Below are 27942 nucleotides of genomic sequence, written 5' to 3'. Positions count from 1 at the left end.
TAGCTCCCAGTATCCCGTGCGCGGGGCGGGTCCGGCTTCCCGGCAGGCTTTGCGCGGTGCCGCTACGGGTCCTCAGAGGCGGCGGCGCGCGGGGCCTTCTGGGGGCCGCAGTCCGGGCGTGCTGGGCGGCAAGGGCCGGACTCGGCTTCCCGACGGGCTGCGCGGCGGCCGGGTGGGTGTCGGCGGGGCAGTCCGGCGGGCAGCGGCGGTTCCGGTGCGGCACAGCGGGCGGACGAGCGGGCGGGACGAGCTGAGCGGGACCAAGCGGGATGCGGAGCCGCCGCCGCCGCTCCCCCCGCTTCTTAAGAGTCTGAGACCCGCCCCCTGCCCAGGCCCGCAGTCCGAGCGTTCCGCGCGTTCCGAGCGCGGGCCCGGCCCAGCGCCGGCTGCGGCCGCGTCCCCGTCCAGTCTCGGGCGGCCCGCCCCCTGCCTGCGCCCCTTCCCCATGCGCGGCGCCCATGCGGACTGAGTCCCGCCCCCCGGCCCCGAGCCCGCCGAGCGCCGCCGCCGGAGCCCGAGCCGCCCACCCGCACCATGCTCAAGTGCATCCCGCTGTGGCGCTGCAACCGGCACGTGGAGTCGGTGGACAAGCGGCACTGTTCGCTGCAGGCCGTGCCCGAGGAAATCTACCGCTACAGTCGCAGCCTGGAGGAACTGCTGCTCGACGCCAACCAACTGCGCGAGCTGCCCAAGGTGAGCGGCCGCCCGCACCTGCCGCCCAAAGGCGCGCCCCCAGCCCCTGATTCCCCCGGCGGCAGAATCTGCCTGGGCGAGCCACTGCAGACTCCAGCCGGCCCTGCCGGTTTGCACTGGCCAGGTCCCCACCCCAGCCAGCCCCACCCTCCTCTCCCAGCCGCCCTGGCTGGCGCAGGTGGCAGCGGTCATCAGGTGCTTGCCTGGGGATAGCGATTGTCACCGAGCCTGGAGGCGGAGCCTCAGAGTGAAACCCGTGGGGATTCAGGGAGGTCGATGGGGTTAGGGTGGAACTTGGATTCAGGTGGCTGATGAGTACTAGCTTGTTGGGCTGCTCTGGAGGTGGGGTCCAGTCCTCCTCTCCTTTTCTTGTTGGGTGCAGGGATGAGTGGGGGAGCCCTCCTGATGTGCCCTTTGCTCTCGGATCTGCTCGCTGTCCCCCTTTCTTTGCCTTTGTTTTTCGTGGACAAGCTGCTCTCCTAAAGCTGCTCCAAAAAAGGAGGTGGGAGAAAGCAGATTAAGAAGTATCTCTTTTCTGGAGATGGGGTGCTGAGTGGCCAATACCTAGGAATTGGATGTCCCAAAGAATGTGACCCTGTTCTGGCCCTGGCAGTGACAGCTCGGTCCTCTGTGGCCACCTGCAGGTCTCGTGTGTAGGACTGTGCTTGTGGTACTCTGTTTTTGTTACTGTTTTTGCGGGGAGCGTTTACTGAGTTCTTGCTGCAGAACCAGGCCAGGCTTCTTGTTGGGATGCAGAGGTAGAGGCCAGTGTGGGCCCCTGGAAGGTGGCAGAAGTGGTTCAGGGGCTTGGGTGGGCCCTGAGGTAAGACACAGGGCAGGGGATTGGGGCCTTGTCTGGTTGCCAGCAGGTGACTTCTCAGAGGGGAGGCTGGTGTGAAGAGTGGAGGGAGGCAGCCATAGTGGGCGTGTGCACCGTGTGTTTCTTTGCTTTTCTTGCCACAAATGGGGTGTCGTGGTTAGACATCAGGACCCGGTGTGACCTGGAGCAGGCAGAGGTCTAGGGACCGTTGACTTGTGACACCCACATGTCCAGGAGCTCTTCTCTGTTCTGGAGTGGTCTCTGCCACAGAGTCTGTGTCCTGCCTGCCCACAGCCCTTTTTCCGGCTGCTGAACTTGCGCAAGCTGGGCCTGAGCGACAACGAGATCCAGCGGTTGCCTCCCGAGGTGGCCAACTTCATGCAGCTGGTGGAGCTGGACGTGTCCCGGAACGGTGGGGAGCCTGGGCAGGGGCTGGGTGGAGTCTGGGGAGTGTCCACTGGGGCTGCAGACGTCCTGCAGGCCATGGCATCTGTTCACTGTGACCCTCTGTAACAGATATCCCTGAGATCCCGGAGAGCATCAAGTTCTGCAAGGCTCTAGAGATCGCGGACTTTAGCGGGAACCCCCTCTCCAGGTGGGTGGCAGCCTGTGGTGGGGTCGGTAGGGGCTATGGGTCCCACAGCCCTGGACTGGTCATCCGAGGGCCTCTGCTTCCTCCCGTCCAGGCTCCCTGATGGCTTCACTCAGCTGCGCAGCCTGGCTCACCTGGCCCTGAATGATGTGTCTCTGCAGGCACTGCCCGGGGACGTGGGCAAGTGAGTGCCTTCTCAGGTGGAGCCAGGGTGGGGTGGGGGCTTGGATTTGGCCCTGCCCTTGCCGCCACTGCTTTCCTTCCTCTTGCCCCAGTGCCTGGTCTCTCTTTCAGCCTCGCCAACCTGGTGACCCTGGAGCTCCGGGAGAACCTGCTCAAATCCCTGCCAGCGTGAGTATGACGGGCATTCTCCCAACAGCCGGGGCAGGGCCACAGCTTAGGGACCAGGGCTGCATGGCCACACCTCCACCCTGCTTTCTCTGCAGGTCCCTGTCTTTTCTGGTCAAGCTGGAACAGCTGGATCTGGGAGGCAACGACCTGGAAGTGCTGGTGCGCGGAGGCCTGACAGGGCAGAGACCGGAGGGCGGGCCACGAGAAGCAAGGGCAAAGAAAGAGGGACAGCGAGCAGATCCAACAGCAAGGGGCACATCGGGAGGGCAGGCGGGTGGGAGCTGGGTGTGGGGGCGTACAGTCTCTTGGGCATGGCACAGCAGGAGGCGTTGCGCCATAGTCACCATTTTCTCTGTTCCTTCTTGCAGCCAGACACTCTGGGGGCTCTGCCCAATCTTCGGGAGCTGTGGCTTGACCGCAACCAGCTGTCAGCACTGCCCCCGGTGAGTCAGGGTGGGGCTGGCCCCCTGCTTCGTGCCCTTCCGCGCTCTGACTCTCTGCCCGCCTGCAGGAGCTCGGGAACCTGCGGCGCCTGGTGTGCCTGGACGTGTCGGAAAACCGGCTGGAGGAGCTGCCTGCTGAGCTCGGCGGGCTGGTGCTGCTCACTGACCTGCTGCTGTCCCAGAACCTGCTGCGGAGGCTGCCCGACGGCATCGGTTAGTGCGCCTGGGGGTGCCTGGGTGGGGCACACGGAGCCTGGCCCTGGGAGGAGCATGGGGCATCGGGGCTGTGTGTGGTATGGAACACAGGGGAGGATCCTGAGTGTGCCCAGGCCCTGGGAGCTGTCCCTGGGGAGGGGAGGTGGGACCCTGGGGCAGCCCAGAAAGCTGAGGAGGCAACTGGTGGTGCTGGAGGGGACGGTGGAGCCTGTGAGGGCAGAAGGGTGAAGGGTGGCAGTGCCACTGGGGCCTGGTGTTTTCTCGAAGGAGGTTGAGTCAGGCTTGTGGGGGCAAGGTAGGTAGGGTCCTCCCGAAGTACGGCGGCGGCAAGAGGGGCTGGGGGCCTTGCTATTTGTCTTGAGAGCGCTTCTGGCCAGGTGGGTAAGGCACGTCTGGGGATCTTGCTCAGCCTTGTCCCCCTGTCTCCCCGACACCAGGTCAGCTGAAGCAGCTGTCCATCCTAAAGGTAGACCAGAACCGGCTGTGCGAGGTGACTGAGGCCATCGGGGACTGTGAGAACCTCTCTGAGCTGATCCTCACGGAGAACCTGCTGATGGTAGGGTCTGGCTTGGGAGGCAGAAAGGATGGGGCCGTCGGGCGTGCGGAATAAGGGCAGGGCATCAGCCTGTGTGTGCTGCTGGGGTGTGCTGGTGGCAGCCTGACTCGTGGAGCCACTCAGGAAGGGCCCTTCTCTTATCAGAGAGGGAGTATGCTGGCCGGAGGTGAGGCGAGGCAGTGAGGCCAGAGTAGCGGCCTTTGCCACTTGCTGTGAAGAATCTAGGTCTCGTTTTTTTCGGCACATGTTGTAACACTGGGGAGTGCTTGCAGAAGAAGCAGGGATGGGAACTTACTTGTCTGTAGGGCAGACAGATGGGGAGCAGGCTGCTTCCCAGGGGCATCTGCCTGCCCCTCACAAAGCAGGGCAAGCTGAGGCCCCAGGCCAGGGTTCGGGACGGTGGTGTTGCCATCCCCAGGCTGGAAAACAGGAGCTAGCCGTGGGGAGGGTGTTCGTGGGAGTTTCCGGTGGGGGGTGTTCCTCACTGGGGAGATGGAGAAAGGGACTGTGGGGTTCAGGGCCCTGGGAAGGGGCTGGCCCTGAGCAGGCAGGCTGGAACTGGGGGCCTAGGGAGCCCTAGGGATGACAGGGCAGACCAGTGGAGCACCAGACAGGCTCACATGGCGCAGCCTCGCAGGTCAGTCCAGGGTACCCATGGGAGAGGGTCAGGGATGATCTGGTGGGGTGTTTTGGTGGTGGGGAGTGAAGGCTGAGTGCAGTGGGCAGAGCTTGGGGAGCAGAGGGCACGGAGTGGGGTGGACACAGCTTCTGTGGTCAAGTCCTTGTCCTGGTCTCCAAGGGCTGCGAGGGACCCTGGCTGGAGCTGGCCTGGGGTGTCTGTGCCCTCCCCCCAGGGGCTGTCATCTCCTTCCCACCCCCAGCAAGCTCCTAGCGTCCTCTGACCTCCTCTTCCTGGCCAGGCCCTGCCCCGCTCCCTGGGAAAGCTGACTAAGCTGACCAACCTCAACGTGGATCGGAACCACCTCGAGGCACTGCCGCCCGAGATCGGGGGCTGTGTGGCACTCAGCGTCCTCTCCTTGAGGGACAACCGCCTGGCCGTCCTGCCACCAGAGCTGGCCCACACGGCAGAGCTGCACGTGCTGGACGTGGCGGGGAACCGGTGAGTGCCAGCCTTGCCCCGCGGGCCCAACTGTGGCCCCAACGCCTGCTGACTGTGCCCGCTCGGCCCGCAGGCTGCAGAGTCTGCCATTCGCGCTCACCCACCTCAATCTCAAGGCCTTGTGGCTGGCAGAGAACCAGGCGCAGCCCATGCTCCGGTTCCAGACGGAGGATGATGCCCGGACCGGCGAGAAGGTGCTCACCTGCTACTTGCTGCCCCAGCAGCCCCCACCCAGCCTCGGTAGGTTGTTGGCAACTGGTGCTTAGCGCGGGGTGGCTCTCAGGTAGGGCTTGGGGACTAGCCTGGGTCCTGACGCTCACCTGCTGCAGAGGATGCTGGGCAGCAGGGGAGCCTCTCGGAGACCTGGAGCGATGCCCCCCCGAGCCGCGTCAGCGTCATCCAGTTCCTGGAGGCCCCCACAGGTGATGAGGACGCTGAGGAAGCTGCAGCCGAGAAGCGGGTATGAGGGTGGGGATCTAGGGAGCGAACCTCTGCCTGACCGCTGCCCTGTGGCTGCTGCTCATCCCTGTCCCCACCACAGGGCCTACAGCGCCGGGCCACACCTCACCCCAGCGAGCTCAAGGTGATGAAGAGGAGCATCGAGGGGCGGCGGAGCGAGGCCTGCCCTTGCCAGCCAGACCCTGGGTCACCCTTGCCTGTGGAGGAGGTGGGCCTGGAGGCATGGCAACCTGGCGGGCCGCTGCCCTCGGGAGCTGTGGTGGTCCGGTCCATCCTGGGAGTGGGGCTGTGAGGGCCAGGGCAGCACAGAGAAGAAGCAGGAGATGAGGCTGGTGACAGATTTCGGGGACATGGAGCTGGAGGGCCAGCTGGGTGAAGGGTGCCAGGGTGGACGTGCGGGTCGTGCAGGGCGGGTCTGTGCGGCTGGAGTATGGGGAGAACCAGTGGTGGGTGTGCCTGGGAGCACAGGAAATGGGGTTTGGTTGTGGGGTAGGGCCTCTGGTGGAACTGCCATGGGTATCATCGGCACCTGGGAAGGGGTCTGGGACTGGGACAGAGCAGGCCTGACTGTTCTCACTCAGAGCTGTGACATGCGTGCTGTGGGTTTTTGGGTGCAGTAGAACCAGTGATCTGGGCTGGGGTAGGGTGTGTGGGGCCATGCATGGGAGAGGAGGAGGCTCATATCAGGCTGGGATTGTCCTGGGAACTTGTGTGGTCCTTATTCGTTTTAGGAAAGGCTTTCCTTGGGGCTGGGCTGTGGAACCATGGCTTTGCCCACCCTAGGCTTTGGAGGCATGTGGCTGCCTTGCAGGCTGGGACAGGGAGCAGCTGCGAGGGTGTGAGCCTGTTAACGGTGCCTGGTCGGGGCAGTGGGAAGCTCAAGGAAGGCCTGCCACGTGGTGGGCATCCCAGGTGGCCAGCGTGTGAGATGGGAGCTCCCTCGAAGCCTGACTCCACTTCCCACTGCAGGAGAAACGGCTGAGTGCCGAGTCTGGCCTGAGTGAAGACTCTCGCCCGTCTGCCAGTACAGTCTCTGAGGCTGAGCCCGAGGGCCCATCGGCTGAGGCACAGGGTGGGAGCCAGCAGGAAGCCATGACTGCTGTTGGGGAGGAAGATGCCGAAGAGGACTACGAGGAGGTGTGGATTGGCGGGAAGGAGGCAGGAGGCTGGGCCTGCTGGGTGGGGGCTGCCTCCCCTGCAGGGCCTCAGCTGGAATCAGTTTTGGTGCAGGCAGTGGCTGGGCCCTGCTGATGCTTCGGGGAGCTGCCCTGTACAGAGTGGCTGCAGGTGGTGCAGGGCCGTGCTGCTGGGGGTGCCCTGGAGAGCTGCCACCCTAGGTGGGGTGAAGGTCTCCCCTGACAGCTGGGCTCACAGACCCCACCCCCACCCTGGACTCCCTTCTCACCCCCTGTGGGCTCCCTGGTGTCAGGCCTTGGCGCACCCCTTCGTTTCCACCTGGGGCGCTGTGTGTCTCCAGGTTGAGCCCCTGCTCCTCAGGCTTTCTCAGGACTGAGACACGTGCCTCTCACTGGGCAGTTAACGCTGAGTCTTTGTGTGGCAGGGAGGCTTTCGGAGCCCCTGACCGTGGCCACACTGCTTAGCAGGGTCTTCCTGTGGAAGCACAGTCACAGAGCTGGGGCCACCCTCACCCTTTTGTCTGCACAGCCCACAGTGCATTTCTCAGAGGACGCACTGCTGCCTGGGGACGACAGGGAGAGCGAGGAGGGGCAGCCTGAGGCCCCCTGGACCCTGCCGGGCGGGAGGCAGCGGCTCATCCGCAAGGACACGCCTCACTACAAAAAGCACTTCAAGATCTCCAAGCTGCCCCAGCCCGAGGCTGTTGTGGCCCTGCTGCAGGGCATGCAGCCCGATGGGGAGGGCCCTGTGGCTCCCGGGGGCTGGCACAATGGCCCCCATGCACCCTGGGCTCCTCGGGCCCAGAAGGAGGAGGAAGAGGAGGAAGAGGGTAGTCCTCGGGAGGAGGAGGAAGAGGAGGAGGAGGAAAACAGGGCTGAAGAGGAGGAGGCCAGCACTGAGGAGGAGGACAAGGAGGGGGCCGTGGCTTCTGCACCCTCTGTCAAGGTTGGTGTCAGCCTCACCCCTGCCTGACCCAGATTCCCCTGGCCCTCCTGGGCACCCAGGGCTGCGGCAGGAGCAGGGCTGAGGCCTGACCCGCTGGCCCCTGGCCACCCGGAGAAGGTGGTGGACGCGTGTGCTCCACAGTCAGCATTGTGACCACTCTCACCAGACCCCAGGCCTGCCCTGGCATTGGTCTCAGTCCGTGCTTGGGGCCCAGGCCTGCCTTGGCATTGGTCTCACTGCCAGAGGCAGCTCTGCTGGCCAGTATTTGCCTGACCTGCTGGCGGGCACAGAGTTCACAGAAGCCAAGCATGGCTGCCCACTCTTTGTGGGCCTCCAGGGCCTGTCTGCACGTGTGGTGGTCCCAGGGCAGGGTCTGTTCTTCCTGCAAGATCACTGGGCTCTCCTGGGATCCTCCCTGCGTTGGGCGCTGCAGGCCCGAGGCCCTGCCGGCTCTGTTCTGCCTTGTCGGGCCCCCCTGAGGTGCCACACAGGCCTTCGGGGCACCAGTGTGTCCCTCCCTGGTCCTCAGGTCTCGTCTCCGTGGCTCACAAAGGGTCTCACCTACTCTCTAGGCAAACTCAAGATTCCAGGGGGAGTCCCCGGGTCCTACTCTCCCTGCCCTTGATGACACTCCGCCCCTGAGGGTGGGCAGTGGCATGATAGCTGAGGGGGCCTGGAGGGGCCACAGCAGGGACAGCCGGGTGGGACTCCACTCAGCTCTGGAGCCCCGCTTGTCCCCAGGTGTGCGGTGTCACTCACGCCTCCAGGATGGAGGCGCCCGTGCCAGGGCAGTCGAGGGAGCTTGGTGTGGTCTCCTCTGTCCTTTCTGCTCGTGGCGGGGGCTGGGTGAGGCGGTGGTGGTGGTCTTGGCGGTGGCTAACCTGCATGCTTCGCTGGTCCTGTCCTAACAGGGGGTGTCGTTTGACCAGGCCAATAACCTGCTGATAGAGCCTGCTCGCATTGAGGAGGAAGAGGTCTGTACTGCTCGCTCTGCGCTCTGGCCGGGCCGCTGCTGGCCTTGCTTCCCGGGCTGTGGGCTCACGCCTCTCCCCGCCCCTGTTGCTTGAGCGCAGATCCCTCCCAAAAGAGCTCTCAGATCCAGCTGGGCTCCAGGATCAGGACACCTCCTGCCTGGGGCAGCCCATCTTGGCAGGGGTGAGCGGAGAGGCTGGTGTAGCTCCCGTCAGCCGCCTGTGGCACTCTGAGCTTTACCTGCCTGCAGAGGCAGCGCAGTCCTCACTCTCTGGAGGGTGGCAGGGGGGCCTCGGGCCTCCATCACCCAGAGGTGGGCAAGCCCCAGCCCACCACGCTCTGCAGAGCAGTGCCCTCCTGCTGGGGTCTCGGGGCTTCTCCAGCTGGCGTCTGGGCCGGCCCTGGCTAGTGAGTGGCGTGAGGCCCCATTCAGCTGCCCAGGGAAAAGCCAGAAATGGCATCTGCGTGCTGGTGGGTTCTCCTGCAGAGAGCACAGGCAGCCCCACTGCGGCCCTTCCTGGACACCTTGTCTGTTCTGTTTCCAGCTGACCCTCACCATCCTGCGGCAGACTGGGGGCCTGGGCATCAGCATTGCGGGCGGCAAGGGCTCCACACCCTATAAGGGGGACGACGAGGTGAGCACTGCCTAGGAGGGCCTTTCCACTGCCACTGGCCTGCCCCACCACAGTTCACACTGATGGCACACAGGCCCCTTGCCCTGAGAACACTCACGCTCCGGGGACACGGGCTGGGCCCAAGGCACCAACTATTGTGGGATTCCGAAGTCCAAGAGCAACCTAAGGGTGCCTGGGTCTGTCTTCCCTTCGCAGCCCCCCTTCTCTCACCAGGTGCCTGTGCACCAGGCCTGGGGCCACGAGCCCTTTCTCGGGGCTGACCTGTTGCTTCTAGCCCCCTGGCACTCAGGATCCCACAGTGGCCAGAGCTCAGCCCTCCTGCTGGCCAGGGCTAGGGGCTGCTGGGAGTGGGTCTTCCCCTCCTGGGTCTTCTGCAGAAGGAGCAGGAATGCGGGCCCGTCTCCCTGGCCCCTGCCAAGCTCGTGTCTGTGCCCTAGGGCATATTCATCTCTCGGGTGTCCGAGGAAGGCCCTGCGGCCCGGGCTGGAGTCCGTGTGGGTGACAAGCTCCTTGAGGTGAGTCGGGAACCTCTCAGCCCCGAGTGGCAGCTGTGCCCTTTGGAGGTACATGGTCCCTGGTATTAGGGTGCTTGGCTGCTTTCTCCTGGCCTCCCCAAGAGTTCCAAGCACAAGACACCCAGCCTTCTGGGTGAAGCCACGGAACCTGTAAACCCCAGGAGAGTCACTTGGGCAAGAGCCACCTGGGCCCTCCATTGTCACCCTGGTTCCTGTCCAGCGCCCTGGTTGCTCAGCTTTGTTCTGTGGGTACAGGTGTGTTTTTCTACCAGCGGGTAGGGCAGCAGCTGCACCTGGCACAGTGGCCTCTCCAGGAGGGGCCGCTCCTGGGCTGACTGAGAGGGGTCAGGCTGCTGGCAGGTCTGGTGGGGTTTGGACCCCGTACGGGAGCCCTGGAGCCCCCGCCTGGACACCTAGCTGTTCAGCCGGGGCACGGGCATCAGGGGGCTCTGAAGAGGCATGTGCCTTTCTTGTAGAGACACGCTGAGGGCAGGTGAGGGCCCTGAAGCCCAGCCAGGAGGCATCTGCCCAGGGCTCAGATGCTGCGTCTGCTGCTCAGCTCTCCTCCTGACCTTTGCGTGGGAACTGCTATTCCTGGGTGTTGGGGTGGGGGTGTGGGTCAGTAACCCAGCGACCTCAGGTGTGTGTTTGGCTGCGCAGATGGGCAGGAGGTATCCAGGAGCGGGGCCATGTGTGGCCTGGCCGTGGGGGCATCTGCTTGCCTCCCGTGGCCAATCTGTGTCCTGGCCCTAGGGCTTCCCGCACCAGGTTTTTGAGGACCTGGTAGGGGAGGGGTCGGTGCCCATGAGGAACCTTATGGCTAAAGGTCTAGGGTGATGTCCGAGCCTGGGGCCTTTCTCCTCGCCCTGTGCCTCAGTCTCCCCATCCTGGAGGGAGCGTGTGGAGCCCCCAGCACGTGTCTGTCAGTGGCTGCACTGGGTCCTGACATGCACGTGGCCTCTGGCCCGCAGGTGAATGGTGTGGCTCTGCAGGGCGCCGAGCACCATGAGGCCGTGGAGGCGCTCCGGGGGGCCGGCACTGCCGTGCAGATGCGAGTGTGGCGGGAGCGCATGGTGGAGCCCGAGAACGCGGTCACCATCACGCCTCTGCGACCTGAGGATGATTACAGCCCCCGAGAGCGTCGGGGAGGGGGGCTGCGCCTGCCCCTGCTCCTGCCTGAGAGCCCTGGGCCCCTCCGTCAGCGCCACGTGGCCTGCCTGGCACGCAGCGAGAGGGGGCTGGGCTTCAGCATTGCTGGTGGGAAAGGCTCGACACCCTACCGGGCTGGTGATGCGGTGAGGCTGGGGCCCAGGGCCCGGGAGGGCTGCTCCAGAGCTGACAGCCGCACTCCAGCCTCACCGGCAGCCCTGCCTCCCTCACCCTCCCCTGCAGGGCATCTTCATTTCCCGCATTGCCGAGGGCGGTGCTGCTCACCGCGCGGGCACACTGCAGGTTGGCGACCGCGTCCTCTCTGTGAGTGGGGATGGGGCCCCACCCCGCCCCCCCATGCCCCCTGCCCCGCCCCGCGCCCTCTGTTCCCTCCTGCCCTTGGGCCTCCCTGATTCGGGCGCGCTCTCACAGATTAACGGAGTGGACGTGACTGAGGCCAGGCATGACCACGCCGTCTCCCTGCTGACCGCTGCCTCCCCCACCATCGCCCTGCTGTTGGAGCGGGAGGCTGGGGGCCCTCTTCCTCCCAGCTCTCCGCCACATTCCTCACCCCCCACCGCTGCTGTTGCCACCACCAGCACCACCACCACCACCAGCATAACCACTGCCACCCCCGGGGAGCCTGGGTTGCTGAGCCTGGCCCCCAGCCTGCTGGCCGCCGCCTTGGAAGGGCCATACCCAGTGGAGGTGAGATACAAGCCCCCACCCAGGCACCCACCCAGCTTCAGCCATGGGCACTGGCCCTCCCAGGACCTGCTCTGTTATGGTCTTGCAGCCTGCTTCGGGTGGGAAGCCGGCCTGCTCGCCCTTTCCCCTGCGGCCCCTTGAGGCTGGGGCTCTGCCCCACAGCCAGACTCCTCAGTATGGTCCCCTTGACACAGTCTCCTGGCTGGCCAGATGGCCACAGTCAGCAAGGATATTGTCCTCACACTGCGTGCCTGCCTGGGCAGCAGAACACTGGTGGCGCAGAAATCCCTGTGGGCATTAGGACGGCCCCTGCCCGCCATCCCCAGGGACCGGGACAGACTCTTGGGAGCCCTCCCACACCCTTTCCCTGTCCTGACCGAGGCCTGTGCTTGTCCCGCCCCAAATCCCTAGGAGATCCGTCTGCCAAGAGCTGGGGGTCCTCTGGGGCTTAGCATTGTTGGAGGCTCCGACCATTCCAGCCACCCGTTTGGTGTCCAGGAGCCTGGTGTGTTCATCTCCAAGGTAGGGCGGCCCATCCAGGCGGTTCTGTGAGAGGCGCACCCATCCCAGGTACCAGCGCAGGTCAGCGTGGCCTCAGCCACCAGCTGCCACTCTCCTCCCTGACAGGTGCTCCCGCGGGGCCTGGCCGCTCGCAGCGGCCTGCGGGTTGGGGACCGCATCCTGGCAGTGAACGGGCAAGACGTGCGGGACGCCACGCACCAAGAAGCAGTCAGTGCCCTGCTCCGGCCCTGCCTGGAGCTGTCGCTGCTGGTGCGGAGGGACCCGGCACCCCCGGGCCTACGGGAGCTGTGCATCCAGAAGGCGCCCGGGGAGAGGCTGGGCATCAGCATCCGCGGGGGTGCCAGGGGCCACGCTGGCAACCCCCGCGACCCCACAGACGAGGGCATTTTCATCTCCAAGGTGAGCCCCGCCACCCTAGCCCGTCGTGGGCCCCGCCCCCCGACAGGTCTCTCCCATACCACGTCTCCCCACAGGTGAGCCCCACAGGGGCGGCCGGGCGCGATGGTCGGCTGCGTGTGGGTTTGCGGCTGTTGGAGGTGAACCAGCAGAGCCTGCTGGGCCTGACGCACGGCGAGGCGGTGCAGCTGCTGCGCGGTGTGGGCGACACCCTCACCGTGCTGGTCTGTGACGGCTTCGATGCCAGCACCACCGCAGCCCTGGAGGTTAGCAATCCCGCCCCGGGAACCAGGCCTCCCTCTGGCCCAGCCCAAGGTGTCGTGAGCCGCTGACACCTCTCGGGTCAGGCAACGGGTCCTCTGTGCCTCTGGGTCTGGGAGGTGCTCTGCGGCTCTGCATCAGCCGTGAGGGGTGGGGAGCTGTGGGTGGAGGGCCCTGCCTTCCCTTTCTGCTGAGCTCTGGCTAATCGAACCGTCCGGAGGCCCAGTCCAAGTAGGATGAGGCACGTGAACAGATGGGGGGAGGGGCGTGTGTTTGGGGCGCGTGGTCTGGTCCTAAAAGAAGCTGAGCACTGGCGACTCCTACAGAGTCCCACCAGGCTGCTAAGGGATGGCTCCAAGCCCTGCCCAGAGCCCACCAGCCAGGCAGACTCCTCGGGACTCTGAGGGTCCCCGCTCCTGTGCCTAGTGGCACCTTGCTCCCCTCAGCCCATCCCTGGGCCATGCCTGACTCCAGGGAGCCCCTCTGGTGACCCCTCAACAGAGAACTCCCTCCCTAAGACCTCCTGCCCAACTGCTGGTCCGTCACTTCCTGGACTCCAGAGCAGAAGCCCAGACCGGGAGTTGGGATGCAAGGTGGGGCCCCAGGAGTCCTCCCCACCAGCACGGCCTGGATCCTGGACAAGCCTGGCCTGTCTCAGGGGGCTCCCATCTCCCTTCCATCTTCTTCCTCATGCCATCCCAGGGGCCCTGCAGCTTCCAGGGGTTCTTCACCTTTGCCAGGGCATGTAGGCTGGCTTCCCACTGGAGTGGGCTGCAGGGCCACAAGAGGGTGGGTCCCGGGAGGGCTGGCGCCATGGCTGAAGCTGGGTGGATGCCTGGGCCTTCACCTGGAGGGGCCATCTGCTCCTCCCAGAGGGTGTCCCTGCTGGTCACACAGGTCCACAGGGGCAGGTGGCTGTCACCACTCCCCACCGGCACACACACGGCTTCCTCTCCGTAACAGCCTCTGGGATGGGGCGGCCCCTCACATTGGTTTTGTCTTGCAAGGGATCTCTGGGATGGTGGCTTTCTGCCAGGCTGACAGTCACAGAGTGTCCTGATCCACAGCCAGCGTGGGGGCTCCCTGGCGGGAAGTGCGTCTACATTCGTTGTTTTTCTCCACAGCTGGACGTTGGGCTTGGGGCTGGCCCCGAGCCAGCCCTCACCCACCTCCCCTCCTGTCCTTGAGGGAGTCCTGGTGGTTTCTGGGGAAGGATTTATCTGAGGACTCGAGCCCTGGACCATCTGGTTCTCAGAGAGGGCCTTGCCTTTTATTATTTTAAATGTGTATCTAAACGTGTTTCATTCGATATATTTACTCATGAAGTTTTTATTAGAGAGAGAGAGAGAGAGAGAGAGCTCCCTCAGGGAAGAGCTAGGTATGCAGAAGGCAGGGCTAGCGCCATGTCTGCAGCTGGTGTGTGGCGCTGCTGTCGGCCACAGGTTGTCCTTGCATCTGGCTGGGTCCCCCATGAGCCTGCTGTGACACGTCGGTATAGGAGGGGCAGGGGTCTCAGACCTCACACTCTGGCCAGCCACGGACAGAGCCACCTCCACACCCTCCCTGGTGTTGGGGGCAGATACCGTTTCTGCCGCGTCAGGCAGGCCAGGGGCCCCGAGCAGTGGGGCTGAGAGCTGCGATCCAGCTCCCCTTCCCGGTCACCGCTACCTCTTTCCCACGTCCGTCCGTCTTCCCGCGGGCTCGCTGTCCGCCCCAGCAGTGCCCTTGCCCTCCGTTGTCACCCTGGCTGCCGTCCAGCACCCTGGTTGCTCATCTTTGTTCTGTGGGTACAGGTGTGTTTTTCTCCAGCTGTTGCTTATCTTTTCCTTTAAAAAATGGGATCTTTTGAGTTACAAAAATCTACATTTTTAAATTAAGTTTTCTGACTCCTTTATGACTTCTGGATTCTGGTTTTTTCCTTGGGAAGATCTTCCCTACTGCAAGATTACAAAAACATTGTCATGTTTTCTTCTAGTATTTCTGGAAGTTTTAACAACACATAGCTCCATGGTCCACCTGGAATTGCTTTGACGAGGTCTCGCTTGTTGCCTGGGGTGGAGTGTGGTGACACAATCACAGCTCACTGCAGCCTCCGCCTCCCGCGCTCAAGCCATGTCCCCATGCCCAGCCCTGGAATCGCTTTGCAAGTAACTGGATGCGTAGCTGTCCCCACAGTATTGACTGAATAGTCTGTCGCTTCCCCAATGATTTGGGGGAAATGTGGCCTCATTGTGTTCAGTTCCTGTAGGCTCCAAGCTCTGTTTCTGGACTTGGTCCCAGTGAGTTGTGAGCTACTTCTGGGCCAGTGCCACACGCTCAAATGCCTCACTTTGTAGCAGGTTTCATGCCTAATCCTAATCGGCAAAGTCACTCTTTTTCTTGTCTTGGAAAGTTTCTATTGTCATGTGTTTTCTCTTACAAATGAACCTGCCAAGTTCTGTGCAAAAACCGACTGGAATTCTGGGATTTCACATAGGTGTGTGTGTGTATATATTTTGAGAAAGGGTCTCGCTCTGTCACCCAGGCTGGAGTAGTGGTGCAGTCGCTGCACACCGCAGGCTCAACCTGCCGGGCTCAAGCGATCCTCCCACCTCAGCCTCCCAAGTAGCTGGGACTACAGCTGCGCCACCGCACCTGGCTCGTTGTTTCAAAGTTTTCTGTAGAAACGGGGTTTTGTCATGTTGCCTAGGCTGGTCTTGAGCTCCTGGGCTCAAGTGACCTGCCTGCCTTGACCTCCCAAAGTGCTGGGCTTCCAGGCGTGAGCCCTGCGCCCAGCCTTGGGGTTATCTTTATGTTGAGTTTTTCTCTAGGGTGTCCCCAGGTGGCTCTTGCTTTCCTAGTAATTCTTATAAATCCTCACCTGGATTTATAAATCTGCCTCACCCCCTGGCAGAAGCCTGGTCGCCCTTCCCCCTTCGGGCCTCTCCTTTTTCCCTCCCGCAGAGCCCCTGGTCCTGTGGAGGTGGGCTTGTCTTGTGCTCAGCTCTAAGGGACTTTCATCTTGTACTGTAACGTTTGCTGTAGACTCTCTAACATTTTTTAAATTGGGCGGTGGGGGGGCTGTTTCTATTTATAACCTGTGAGAATTGTTATCTGAAGCAGATGTTGAGTTTTCTGAAGTCCTCTTATCTGCTAAGTGGGGTTGGTTCAGCCCATGGAGGTTTCATCAGCGGGCTTGGGGCTTGAGAGAGAGGAGCCGGGGTCTCACACATAGGAGTCCACGCCATGTCTGGCTGCCTGGCTTCTCACAAAAAGCTCAGAGGACGTGGCGCAGCCAGGCCGGTGCACCCACAGGACCATCTGTGTTTCTGACTCCGGAGCATGGGTGGGGTTGGGGGAGCTTCAATTCATGACCCTTCCCCATTTTTCTGAAACTCAGGCCACTGGACTCATCTGTGTTTGTCTGCCTGGCCCTGTGGGCATCGGTTTGCCCACTGGGTTCTGTAACTTTCTTCTCACTGTGCGAGCCCATCTTGGCATTGGCTCAGGAGCTGCCTGCATGTCCCTAGCACTCTGGAGCAGTGGTCCATGTTTGTCTGTCAGAGCTTACGTCTCCTGCTTTCTATGGCCCATGTTTGTCAGAGCTTACGTCTCCTGCTTTCTAGGACTGGTGCATTTTTAGGGGTCGTGCACAGTTCATCTAAGCCTGGCCCTCACTTACTGTCGGGCCTTGACTTTACTCCTCAGTCTCCTTGTCTGTACAATGGGTCACCCGCAGTGCCTGCTTCTCGGGGTCGAGAGGATTGATTCAGTAACGACCTGCCTCGCCATGGTCGGCGCCAACCCCTGCGCAAACCTAGGTGGGTGTGCGCTGTCTGAGAGGACTCGCCCGCTACCCTGCGTGTTTGGCATGAGGACGCAAGTCCTCTCCCACTGGGCCCCTCCTCCGCAGTCACCTCCCCCTCGGCCCTGCTGTCCGCATCCTCTTCCTCCTGGTCACGGTGACCAGGGTCCTGTGTGTTGATGGCCTTGTCAGAGCCAGCTTCTGACTACTGGTCAGGACCACCTCTCTCTTGTCGTCATCACCATTAATTAAACTTCAGAAGAGACTGCCCTTTCTTTTAGCATTTCCTCGATTTACGCTCTCAGGAAGAATCCTTCAGTCTTTCCCTCTGCATCTCTGGCTGTTAACTTTTCTGTAGATATGTCTGTAAAGAAGAGATCACTAGCTCTGTTTCTGTCCTGATGTGAGCTCCTGCAGGAAAGACCTAGGAAGATGAAATGCTTGGTTCTTTCATTTGTTAGTTTTTAGAATAACAGGCTGGGGCCCTGGAATCTTCCAAAGGTGGTTCCTGAGGTGTCTTTCTGTTTTTAGGGTTTTCGTGAACTTATGAGTCTTTATTTTCCTGATGGGTTTCAACACAGTGTTCCCTTGATGTCCCTTGATCAGGCAGCGAGACCCCACATCCCTGTGGCATGACCCCGTCATTCCCCAGCTGCTTTGACAAGGCATTCTTTGTATTTCCTGCCCCGGCCCTGGATTCCAACATTTTTGTGTGAGACCTGGCCCCTCTCCGTGGAGCTGGGTGTAGGGCTCCTAGCCGTGGACCTGGCCCCTCTTCGTGGGAGTTAGGTGTAGAGATCCTCCTAGCCGTGGACCTGGCCGCTCTTTGTGGGAGTTAGGTGTAGAGATCCTCCTAGCCATGGGACCTGGCCCCTCTCGGTGGAGCTGGGTGTAGGGCTCCTAGCTGTGGACCTGGCCCCTCTTTGTGGGAGCTGGGTGTAGGGCTCCTAGCTGTGGGACCTGGCCCCTCTTGGTGGGAGCTGGGTGTAGGGCTCCTAGCCATGGGACCTGGTCCCTCTTTGTGGGAGCTAGGTGTAGGGCTCCTAGCTGTGGGACCTGGCCCCTCTTGGTGGGAGCTGGGTGTAGGGCTCCTAGCTGTGGGACCTGGCCCCTCTTGGTGGGAGCTGGGTGTAGGGCTCCTAGCTGTGGGACCTGGCCCCTCTCGGTGGGAGCTGGGTGTAGGGCTCTTAGCCGTGAACCCGGCCACTCTTGGTGGGAGCTGGGTGGGAGCTGGGTGTAGAGCTCCTCAGTGGGAGCTGGGTGTAGAGCTCCTATAGCTGTGGGCCAAGCGTGCTCAGGACTCAGGCACTGCCTGTGCTGCTCTGTGGCCTCTGCAGCAGATGGAGGCTGAGAGGTGGATGTTTTTAGAAAGAGAAAAAATCATGAGTTTTTACTGTTATTTATATTTAACTCATTTAAGATTACAGGGTTTTTACTGACTTTTGTAATTTTATACTTTTTCTCATAAAATCTTTCCCTAATTCCTTAATTTCAAAATTAGCTGAGTGTGGTGGCACGTGCCTATAGTTCCAGGTACTCAAGAGGCTGAAACAGGAGGATCGCTGGAACCCAGGAATCTGAGTCCAGCCTGAGCAAGACAGACACTAAAAAGCAAAAACAGCGACACCAGTGGTATGACTGAGAGCAGGAGTGCGGAGAGGGGCCGAGTTCCTGGTGGCTGCTTCCCGAGCGCTCACTCTGCTGGGATGTGCGGTCCGCATCCCGTGCTCTCAGCTACTTGAGGTCTTTCTGTGGTTTTGCTACCAACTTGATAGCACAGTTGGGCTGACTCATTTTAGCTTTTAGAGTAACTTTTTAAAAATCTGTTTTTTGTGTTTTTTTTGAGACGGAGTCTCACTCTGTTTCCCAAGCTGGAGTGCAGTGGCACGATCTCAGCTCATTGCAACCTCCACCTCCCGGGTTCAAGTGATTCTCCTGCCTCAGCCTCCCGAGTAGCTGGGATTACAGGCGTCTGCCACCAAAAAAATCTGTTTCTTAATTGTGTAAATCTTCACATGGTTCCAAAGTTGAAATTATATAGAGTCACTTCAGAAGACTGGCCTCCATCTCTGCTCTGAGACCACCATCTTTATTAATTTTGGTTTATTCTGCCATTTGTTTCTTTTTGAAAAATATAAGCACATACGAAAATGAATTTTAAACTTAGAGAAAAGTTGCAAAAACAGGACAAAGAACCTCTGACACTCAGCCCTATTCATGGCTCACCCACTGCGCCGGGGACGTGCTCCGTCGTGGAAGGGCGTGGCCCGGTCCCTGTGGGGCTTGGCCACCGCATCCCTCTAGTCTCCTTCGGTCGGAGCGTGCCTCTGTCTTTGCTGATTCCTCTGACCTTGAGGCTTCTGCTGGGCATAGGCCCTGCCTGCAGTGATTGCCCCCACGCTGGGTCTGACGTCTTCACAGGCTTCAGCGTGTGCATCTTGGCCAGGATTATCACGGAGCTACCATGTGTCTCTGTGCCTGCTACCAGGGCTAACTGGTGATGCTCTGAACCGTGGGGTCAGCCAGGTTTCCCCCTGCAATTACTCCTGCCTCTTGAAATCAGCAAGTGTGGGAGGTGCTTGGAGAGCATATAACAGGCTGTTTCTCATCCAGCTTCGCCGGTGAGCTTCAGCACCTTGATGGTTCTGAGTGGGCCCTGAGGGGGTTGGCGACGTTCCTGACCCACCGCTCCCATGCTCATCAGGCAGCTTCCTGCCACCGAGCCTCCCCTTCTCCCGTTTATGTGTGTCTGCTTACCTGTTCACATGGGCTCACAAGGGAGTCCATTTCATTAACAAGTGAGCTTCCATTTTATTTCATGGGCGACAGCCTTTTACCATTGTTATTTATTTTGATGCTCAGATTGTCCCAGCCTTGGCCCACGGAAGGGGCTTGAGGACCTGAGGCATTCTGATACGACCTCCCCCTCTCAGCACCCCCTCACCTTCTGCCTCCAGGATGTGCTGGGCTTCTCGCCTTACCCTGCCCAGCCCTGGAGTCGGCCATTTCTCTCAGGAGCGCTGGATCCTTTTAGTGGAGAGTAGCATTTAGAAGCTGCGGTCTGGCCCTGGACCCAGCGTTCTTGGGGTGTCATCTCAGGACCTCCCAGGGGCCACAGCTAGGGGGCATGCCAGTCATTCCCAAGGTTATTCTTGGAACGATAGAAGAGGATGAGCTCACCAGTGGCTGTCAGAGTCAGCAACCTGGTCTGCCTTTTCTGTGTTTGAACAGCTCTCTCTGACATGAGAGGCCGGACTGCCTGTGACCTTATTCCCACTCTACCAGGCCCCCTGCCTCTCTGGGACCTGTCCAGTGGCTTTTTGACTTGTTATTTCAGAAATTGACAAGACAGGCACCTTGTTTGTTGTTTGTCCCGCTAGTTCTGTGAGTCTGAAAGAGACGTAGCTAAGTCTCCCTGTGTAAATGTGCTTTTACGACACCCTCGCGTTTCTAGTCGTCTTTGCTTTATGTGTTTAGCTGCTTCCTTGTTGAGTGCTTACAGTTGATGATGATTGTATCATCATTGTAAATAGCATCTTCTGTGGTGACAGCATCCGTCTGCCTGCTTGACAGCTCTGACCTCACATCCTTTCTCCCCTGGCCTGAGGAGCCCCTCCCTGTGCCTCCCGAGTGTTTGTCTGGCATCTCTTTGCCTGTCCCTTACTTACCATTTCAGTTGTGGTTTTAACCAACAGTACAGGGCTGGGTTTGTCCTTGAGGCCACACTGAGAGCTCCTCGATTTCGCAGGGACCCCGTCTGTGATGAGGGCGATGAGCAATGCCTCTCTCCACTGTGCTGCCTCCTCCGCTTCTTCTGGCAGCTGCTGGGGGTGAGGGTTTGAAGCAGTCCCATTGCCCACCGCGAGCTTGGAAGTCAGCTCTTCCCATGGTTCCGTCTGCCCGTGTTAACCCCGGGCTCAGGATTCAAGTACATCTTGTGCCCAGCCAGAAGCCCCTGCCTGTCCTGGCCCTGTCTCCTTGCCCCCCAGTGCCCTGCCTGAGCTTCCTGGGTACCTTTCTTTTCTAGACTCCCCCTCTGCCCTGCCAGTCTCTGGCTTGGGACAGGTGATTGAGCTCTGGGGCGTGCAGAGCTGGCCGGGCCTCCTGCATGGTGTCCGTTGTTTCAGAATCCCTGCCCAGCACTCACGCCGGGGTCTGGAGCCAGCCTTTCCACCCGAGGGGGTCGTTCTGCGCCATCAGTTCTAGCGCCTGCTACTCACGCCCCTCCTTCCCGCATCTTGGTGGCTGTCAGCTCTTCCTGGGGGTGACTTTACACAGCAAACTGGCAGGCATCATGCTACTTCACAGTCTCGCCTAGTGCAGACATGACCACGTCCACGGCAGCCCTGTGAGCTGTGATGGGGACGGGCCGGGGACAGTGCTGCAGCGTCCTGGGGGGCCCAGCAGAGTGCCCTCCAAGGCTGCCCCAGCCACGCGGTCAGCCCTGCCCAGGGACGCGGCTCCTGTGTTCACCGTTGCTGACTATTCTGGGCTGGGGCCCCAGCCTGCCCCAGAGGTGGGACCCTGGGTTGCAGTCCCCCCCTTCTCAGCCAACACCCCTCTTCTCAGGTGTCCCCAGGTGTCATTGCCAACCCCTTTGCGGCAGGCATCGGCCACCGGAACAGCCTGGAGAGCATCTCTTCCATCGACCGGGAGCTGAGCCCTGAGGGCCCAGGCAAGGTCAGAGGTGCCTGCAGCCGGCAGCCCCAGGGCCAGGGAGCCCAAGGCCGGTGGTGCCTGACGGGTCTGCTCTGCTCGCAGGAGAAGGAGCCGCCTGGACAGACCCTGCACTGGGGGCCCGAGGCCACAGGAGCCGCGGTGAGTGTGGTCGCCCCGCCCCCTCCCATCAGGGCACTGGAGCGGAGTGCACATTGCCTGTGGGGTGCTGGGTAGTAACCCCCAGGACCCCCTCTCATGCCCTGTGCTGGCCAGGTGCCGCCATGGAGCTGCCCCTGCTAGTGCTGTGTTCACTCTGCCCCCAGGGTCGGGGTCTGCAGCCCCTGAAGCTGGACTACCGTGCCCTGGCCGCCGTGCCCAGCGCTGGCAGCGTGCAGAGGGTCAGTGCCCAGTGTGCAGTGCCCCCCACCTTCGTCCTGTTGTCCTGTTCCTCGGCCACCCCAGGACAGACACCAGAGCCATCCGGGAGGGAACCTTTGGGCAGGGGCTGGGGTGGGAGGAGGCCACGTCTGACCTGCAGGCTACCCCAGCCTGGCACATGCTTATCACCCTCATTCTCGACCCAAGCCATGTTGGTGCTGCCCCACCCACACCCTGAGCTGTGGATGGGTGACACAGACCAAGGCATCCCTCTAGTGGCGGTGTGAGAGCTTCACCTGCTGCTGCTGGGGCTGCCCAGCCCCAGAGGGTGCGGGCTGGAGGCGGAGGCTCCTGGGGGATTGGGCAGGCACATGTCACCAAGGGACAGCTGGAGGGGGCGGGTGCTGGGGACAGGCAGGAGGATATGCAGGCCCATCCCTCCCCTTAGAGATACAAATAATCCTCCCAGAGGATGTGCCCCACTAGCCCCACCGAACGTGAGTGCTGAGGGGTGGACTCCACAGGAAAGTGAGTGCTGAGGGGTGGGCTCCGCCAGACCCTTGCCCAAGCGGTGGGGTGGTGGTGAGGGGCCAGGCAGGGCCTGGGTCTGAGGCAGCCCATTCAGGGGCTCTTGGGTACCGACCCTGCGTCCTCTGGCCATGGGCAGCACTGAGAGGGAGGCTTCCAGGAGGCCCTTCATCCTCATGAACAACAGCACGGCCATGGGGGCAGCAGTCAGGGCGTCACTGAGCCCTGAGGGCCGCACACCGCAAGTAGGGGCTCCCCACCATCACCTCTGTCCCTGGCCCCTCCCCTGAGCCCTCCCTGCTGTCTTCTCCGGCTGTCCTGTCTGCTCCCGTCTCTCCTGCAAAGCTCCGGCCAGCACACTGCTGTGGAGACAGCAGCTGCCCAGCCCAGGCCCCCGCATCCTGCGGGAACGGGGACGAGCCCCTCCATGCTGACCGAGTGTCTGGGGCGTCCCCTGGGCTATAGTCAGGTTGGGGAACTGAAGAGCTGCTGTGCCTTTTAGGCAAGCGCCAGGCTCCCCAGTCCCTCCTGCTCGGGGGCCACAGCCCTGCCCAGCCTCACCCCACCCACTGCCTACTCCTCCAGGTACCGTCTGGAGCAGCTGGAGGGAAGATGGCTGAATCTCCCTGCTCCCCTAGTGGCCAGAAGGTGAGTGTCCCAAGTTAACGGGTGCGCCCCATGATGGGTGGAGGGTAGGGCAGATGGCCGCTGTGCACAGGATCCCTCCTCCAGGGATGGGGGGTCAGGGGCCGGCGCGGGGTGCTGTTGACTCTGGTCTTCCCTCTGCTACCATGGGGCCTCCTGTGTGAGGACAGCCAGGGACGCTTTCCTGGCCAGAGCTGCCTGGCGATGGGGTGGGGGGCCTGAGCGTGCTGTTCCTGGAGGGGCTCAAGCTCCTGAGACCCCAGTCAGTGTCTCGGGCCCAACGCCTCCCAGGACCCCCTTACCCACGCTTGCCTTTTGTCTGGGGTCCTTGCCCCCCCACTATTGGCACCCTTCAACACACTGCCACGTGGGGGTGGAGGTGGCAGCACCCATGAGACCCAGCCCCAGCTCAGCCCCTCACAGGCAAGATGTCAGCCCCAGCCAGGTTGGTCGGTCTCTCTCTCTCTGTCTCTCCCACCCCCCTCTCTACCCCCATCCCTTGCCTTAAACCCCTGATCCTGCTCTCCTCTGCCCCCGCTGCCCCCACCTGCCTTTTTTAGACAAAACCAGGGGTGATCCAGCCATTGGCTCAGGCCTGGCCAAGGGGCTCCCCAGCCCCCAGGGGCAGAGGTTGTCCCCACTCCGTGAGTGCTCTGTCCCATGGGTGGGGGTGGCAGAGCCTCCTTCCCCAGCAGGATGGTGGGTGGGGATCAAAGGCAGGCGGGGGGACAGCCGGTGGCAAGTTGAGCACAGCTGCAGCCCCGACAGCTGCCCCAGCATAGCTCACAAGAGCCCCACCCCCCAGCCGCCCTCCCCGCCTTCCCCGGATGAGCTGCCCGCCAATGTGAAGCAGGCCTACAGGGCCTTCGCGGCCGTGCCCATTTCTCATCCTCCTGAGGATGCCCCTGCCCAGGTGTGTGGGGGCAGCACCCCTGCCTGCTGCGTGTGGTTGGGGTGGGTGCCCGGGGGCCCTAGTATCCCGGAGGAATGCCAGCCAAACCTCAAGGTCCGCTCCCCCCAGCCCCCCACGCCTGGGCCTGCAGCCTCCCCGGAGCAGCTGTCCTTCCGGGAGCGGCAGAAGTACTTTGAGCTGGAGGTGCGCGTGCCCCAGGTCGAGGGCCCCCCTAAGCGCGTGTCGCTGGTGGGTGCTGACGACCTGCGGAAGATGCAGGAGGAGGAAGGTGAGGGGCACGGAAGTGGGGTGGGGGCTGGGTCTAGGCTGGCCTGGCCTGACCCACCCTGCCCTCCGGCAGCCAGAAAACTACAGCAGAAGAGAGCGCAGATGCTGCGGGAGGGAGCAGAGGCCGGGGCCGAAGCGAGGCTCGCCTTGGACGGGGAGACGCTGGGCGAGGAGGAGCAGGAGGATGAGGAGCCACCCTGGGCCGGCCTGAGCCCCACCTCAAGGTGAGCACCCGCCCACCAGATGCCCCTACTCACCCCGCGTGCCCCCGCCCCCCACAGCACGTTCTGTGCCTTCCCCAGGCAGAGCCCAGCGTCCCCCCCACCCCTGGGAGGCGGCGCCCCGGTGCGGACGGCCAAAGCTGAACGGCGCCACCAGGAACGGCTGCGCGTGCAGAGTCCGGAGCCACCAGCACCCGAGCGTGCCCTGTCCCCTGCCGAGCGCCGGGCCCTGGAGGCCGAGAAGCGTGCTCTGTGGAGGGCAGCCAGGTGAGCCCCTGATTGGGGTCCCCGCCCCACCCTGCCGCCTGTCCCTGCTCCTGCCCTGAGTCACCCCTGCACGCTGTTCTGTGCAGGATGAAGTCATTGGAACAGGACGCTCTCCGAGCACAGATGGTCCTCAGCAGGTCCCAGGAGGGCCGGGGCACGCGGGGGCCCCTGGAGCGACTGGCCGAGGCCCCTTCCCCTGCACCCACCCCGTCACCCACCCCTGTGGAAGGTCCGTGCGTCAGGGCAGGTGGGGGGTCAGCCTGCTGCATGGGCTGCTTCCAATGCCCGCTTCTTGTCCCCCCAGACCTCGGCCCCCAGACCAGCACCTCCCCGGGACGCCTGGTGAGGAGCCGGTGGCTATGCCTTCCCTTCACCCCCGAGGCATGGGGGGGGTCTGGCCTGCCCCCACCCCCGTGGCCCTCACCCCCCCTTCCTCTCACTCTCTGCCTCTCCCCTCACGCTGTCCTTTCAAGCCCTTGTCTGGAAAGAAGTTTGACTACAGGGCCTTTGCGGCCCTGCCTTCTTCCAGACCTGTCTATGACATCCAGGTACCTGGCCTCCAGGCCTCTGCATGCCTGCCACCCTGTCCGTGCCTGCCACTGCCTCCATCCGCTCCCGCAGGGCCTCCCCGCACTCTGCTGTGGCCCTGCCTCTTCACCCCCCCTCCCCCTTCAGCTGGGCTGTGTGGGCCTCAGGGCTGGGAGCCCACCCGTCCACGTGGGTGGTTTGGGGCAGGTATGGCACCCGCCTGACCAACACTCTCCCCATCACAGTCGCCGGACTTTGCTGAGGAGTTGAGGTCCCTGGAACCATCTCCCAGCCCTGGTGAGTGGGGGCCGGGCTGGGGTGAGCTCCCAGGAGCCCAGGTGCCCTCAGCTCACTGCCCACCTGTCCCTGCCCGCCAGGCCCGCAGGAGGAGGATGGAGAAGTGGCTCTGGTGCTTCTGGGCAGGCCCTCACCCGGCGCCGTGGGCCCTGAAGATGTGGCGCTGTGCAGCAGCCGCCGCCCCGTAAGGCGCCGTGGTCTGGGCCCTGTGCCCTCCTAGAGGAGCAGGCGCCTCCCCCAGACTTGGGGTGGGGGCCCTGCCAGCTCCAGCACCACCCTTGCCCCAAGTCTTTTAACCTGGGTGTTAGCATTTTAAAGAGACCCCACAGGAGTTCTGGCCTCTGACTAACTGCCCCACCCCAGCCGAGACCTCGGCGAGACTGTAACTAGTGATGTTTGTACAACCAAAGACTCTATTTTGTGGTTTAAGGAGAATAAAGTTGACTACATTTTACCTCCCGTCTGCCTGTCCACCCCCCACCCACTAGCACAGACCTTCCTGCCCTCTGAGGCCAGGCTGAGCTCCGAGGGCTGCACTCTCACCATCCCTCCCACGTCTCCCGCTGCGCCCACTACGCACGGGTCGGCCGGGCTGGGCGGGCTGCCCATCCCCAGCAGGGCCCCCCACCAAGTGCCTGCAAACCCGTGTCCGCCGGCCGGGGCTCGGGACTGCCGGGGCCCTGGACTCGCACACGCCACCGCTGCCCCTCATGCACACAGCACAGATGCAGCACCGTGCCCCGGGGCACACGTTTTATTGGGATTGGGGCCAGCACTAGAGGCCTGTGCCCAGCAGCTGCACACGCACCGGGAGCAGCACCTGCAGCTGCTCAGCTGGCGGCCACTGGACCTTGGTGACGAAAAAGAGGCGGAAGTGCTCCAGCCGCTGCTCCTGGAACTGCGTGGGGCTGTACTCGGGCCCGTCCGTGGGCCGCAGCAGCGACAGGTACCTCTCCCGCTCCAGCAGGCCGCGGCTCAGCAGCGCCTGCGCCAGGCCAGGCTGCACCGCCTCCAGCTGCCGCTGCACGACTGGGAACAGGTCTACCTCTCGCAGGTCGAACACCAGCGGCTTCCCATACCTGCCCCATGAGGCTGGTGAGGCCAGGGTGGGGCTAGGGAGGTGGGGTGTACCTCACACCCTGCGTGCCTCACCGCAGAGCCCCCAGCAGAGCCAGCCGCATCCTCTCTGGTCTCAGGTGTTCCGGGTTCACCGTGTCCACATAGTTGGTGTCCTGGTAGCGCAGGAAGGTGGCCGCCTGGCCCGAAGGGTCAATGACAAGAGGCCACCTGGGGACACCCATCAGGTCACTGCTGTTTGTCCAAACCCCAAATCGCCCACGTCTGACCCGGAGCACTGACCGGCCATCGGCACGGATGCGGTTGCCTACATCTTTCATCAGCACGTCATGCAGCTCGGTGACCTGGCACTTCAGCCCGGGCTCCTCTTCCTCCTCTGTCGGGGTAGCAGAGTGAAGCTGACAGGCAAGCCCAACGCTGGACCCCGCCCTGGGCTGTATGTCCCAGCCCCCAGCCGGCGCCCCACGCCAGGCCCACCCTCCTGCGCCGGACCCCGCCCCGGGCCGCATCTCCCAGCCCCCAGCCGGCGCCCCACGCCAGGCCCACCCGCCTGCGTCTGCTCCCGCAGCTCCAGCCTGGCCATAGCCAGCGCCTCCTCAGCCTTCTGGGCCTCCTGCCGCAGCCTGTCCACCTGGGCCTCTGCGTCCTTGATGGCCTGGAGGAGGAGGCCACGCTGACTGTCACTTGCCCTGCGCCATGGTCTGGCTGGAGAGGGCACCTGCCCGAGCCTCCTCCCCACCCCACCCCAAGCAGGCCACTGTCGGCTGGTGACGCCCCATGTTTGAGAGGGAAAAACCCCAGGCCTGGGAGGGGGGAGCTCTGGGCTGGTTTGGAACAAGGAGGGGTGTTGAGGACACACTGTCACAGCAAGTCCACCACGGGCCCCCACCTGCAGCGTGAGCTTGGTCTTGTCCATGCACCTCCACTCACACTGGTCGTGCTCTGAGATCCTCCGGCTCAGCTCACAGTAGGCCTGTTGCAGCTGCGTGGGCATATGGGCAGGCCCTGGCAAGGCTGGCCAGTACCCTCCGACCAGGTCACTCCTGGCCCAGGGGCCTGAGGGCACCTCCACTCCTGACGTTTCCCCCAGCTTCCTGGCCCTCCCTCGGCTCCCCCTCCTCCCCACCCAGCTCTCCCTCCTCTTTTCCTGGCTCCTCCTTGAGGTCACACTCACCTCCTCGTGACACTGCTGCTGCTCCCTGGCCAGCTGTTGGACCTTGAGGGTCATACTAGGGAGCAGGAATGAGCTGGGGCAGAGGCTTCCGCCAGCGCCCCCACCAGCACCCCCCGCCCGCGCTCCCTGCCAGCGCCCCTTGCCAGCACCCCTCGCCAGCGCCCCTCGCCAGCACCTCCCACACCCCTCCTGCCTGCCACACCGCTCAGCCTCGGCCTCCTTGTGCCTCTGGGCCTCCTGGGCCCGGCGCTGCTGCTCTGCCTCCATGTTCTGGAGCATGGCCTCTGTGAGGCTCAGGTCCCACGAGCGCAGCACGCTCACCACTGTGTCCAGCGAGGCCACCTAGTGACAGATGACATTTGTCGGGTACTCGGTGCGTGTTCCAAGTCTTCCCAGCCTGGAGAGGAACTGCTGCTCTCCCATTTGGGAGAAAGGCCTCAGGGCTCACAGCTGGTGCATGGTGGGCCCCAAAGCATGAGCCCCTGTGGGGTTGCTGTCCCCAAAGCCCAGGCCACCCAGGCTGCTGGGAATTCTCCTGGGCTCCCTGACCAAGTCCAAGCAGGAACCTGTTCCTGTGGCTGGGCCTCCAAGGGCTTCCTTCCCCTTCACTCCCCCAGGACCTGGCCCAGGCTTCCTGCCGCTGTCAGACTCAAGTGCACGCCTGAGGCCTCGGCTGCCGCTGCTGCTTCCTGAGTAGGAGCCTGGCCCGCAGGA

At 62.8% G+C, this 27942-nt stretch overlaps 2 protein-coding genes across 23 annotated transcripts in view; one reads left to right on the top strand and one right to left on the bottom strand.

Annotated features, from left to right (window-relative positions):
• Positions 1 to 136: 136 nt before the first annotated feature.
• Positions 137 to 25431, top strand: SCRIB (scribble planar cell polarity protein). 9 transcript variants are annotated; one of them, XM_054519044.2, is made up of 38 exons: positions 389 to 693; positions 1808 to 1925; positions 2030 to 2108; positions 2200 to 2289; positions 2400 to 2456; positions 2552 to 2615; positions 2825 to 2899; positions 2968 to 3112; positions 3553 to 3671; positions 4592 to 4791; positions 4865 to 5031; positions 5121 to 5251; positions 5333 to 5458; positions 6220 to 6387; positions 6916 to 7332; positions 8244 to 8306; positions 8850 to 8939; positions 9377 to 9454; positions 10426 to 10749; positions 10847 to 10906; positions 11036 to 11311; positions 11723 to 11833; positions 11939 to 12232; positions 12307 to 12495; positions 20844 to 20954; positions 21036 to 21092; positions 21257 to 21331; positions 22425 to 22487; positions 22864 to 22929; positions 23290 to 23397; positions 23506 to 23665; positions 23738 to 23888; positions 23967 to 24152; positions 24239 to 24381; positions 24457 to 24494; positions 24626 to 24700; positions 24926 to 24977; positions 25058 to 25431. In XM_054519044.2, the coding sequence occupies exons 1-38, from the start codon at positions 535 to 537 to the stop codon at positions 25195 to 25197; spliced, it is 5025 nt and encodes a 1674-aa protein (XP_054375019.2). In that variant the 5' UTR covers positions 389 to 534; the 3' UTR covers positions 25198 to 25431. The 9 variants fall into 9 exon arrangements, with proteins under 9 accessions (XP_024107214.2, XP_024107215.2, XP_054375019.2 ...); XM_054519043.2 differs by having other exon boundaries at positions 10847 to 10927; XM_024251446.3 differs by lacking the exon at positions 22864 to 22929 and having other exon boundaries at positions 137 to 693; positions 10847 to 10927.
• Positions 25432 to 25704: 273 nt separating this feature from the next.
• IQANK1 (IQ motif and ankyrin repeat containing 1) overlaps positions 25705 to 27942 on the bottom strand; it is a 54457-nt gene continuing 52219 nt past the window's right edge. The window contains exons 8-14 of one of the 14 annotated variants that reach the window (XM_054519057.2): positions 27422 to 27570; positions 27229 to 27283; positions 26944 to 27036; positions 26601 to 26709; positions 26337 to 26430; positions 26130 to 26264; positions 25705 to 26056 (exon numbers count right to left, since the gene is read on the bottom strand). In XM_054519057.2, the coding sequence (XP_054375032.2) occupies positions 25753 to 26056; positions 26130 to 26264; positions 26337 to 26430; positions 26601 to 26709; positions 26944 to 27036; positions 27229 to 27283; positions 27422 to 27570 (939 nt within the window). In that variant the 3' untranslated portion in view covers positions 25705 to 25752. Of the gene's footprint in view, positions 26265 to 26336; positions 26431 to 26600; positions 26710 to 26943; positions 27037 to 27228; positions 27571 to 27942 lie in introns of all 14 variants that reach the window. The other 13 variants (XM_054519058.2, XM_054519055.2, XM_054519056.2 and 10 more) reach the window with 13 other exon arrangements.

The sequence above is a fragment of the Pongo abelii genome, chromosome 7, assembly GCF_028885655.2.
Source record: "Pongo abelii isolate AG06213 chromosome 7, NHGRI_mPonAbe1-v2.0_pri, whole genome shotgun sequence".
Lineage (NCBI taxonomy): Eukaryota > Metazoa > Chordata > Mammalia > Primates > Hominidae > Pongo > Pongo abelii.
This window is presented reverse-complemented; position numbering and strand designations above follow the sequence as displayed.

Coding starts and splice junctions, on each gene's coding strand:
- SCRIB (XM_054519043.2), top strand. CDS start 535: ATGCTCAAGTGCATCCCGCTGTGGCGCTGCAACCGGCACGTGGAGTCG. Junction 2,290..2,399: donor CTGCCCGGGGACGTGGGCAA/GTGAGTGCCTTC, acceptor TCTCTCTTTCAG/CCTCGCCAACCTGGTGACCC. Junction 23,666..23,737: donor GAAGATGCAGGAGGAGGAAG/GTGAGGGGCACG, acceptor GCCCTCCGGCAG/CCAGAAAACTACAGCAGAAG.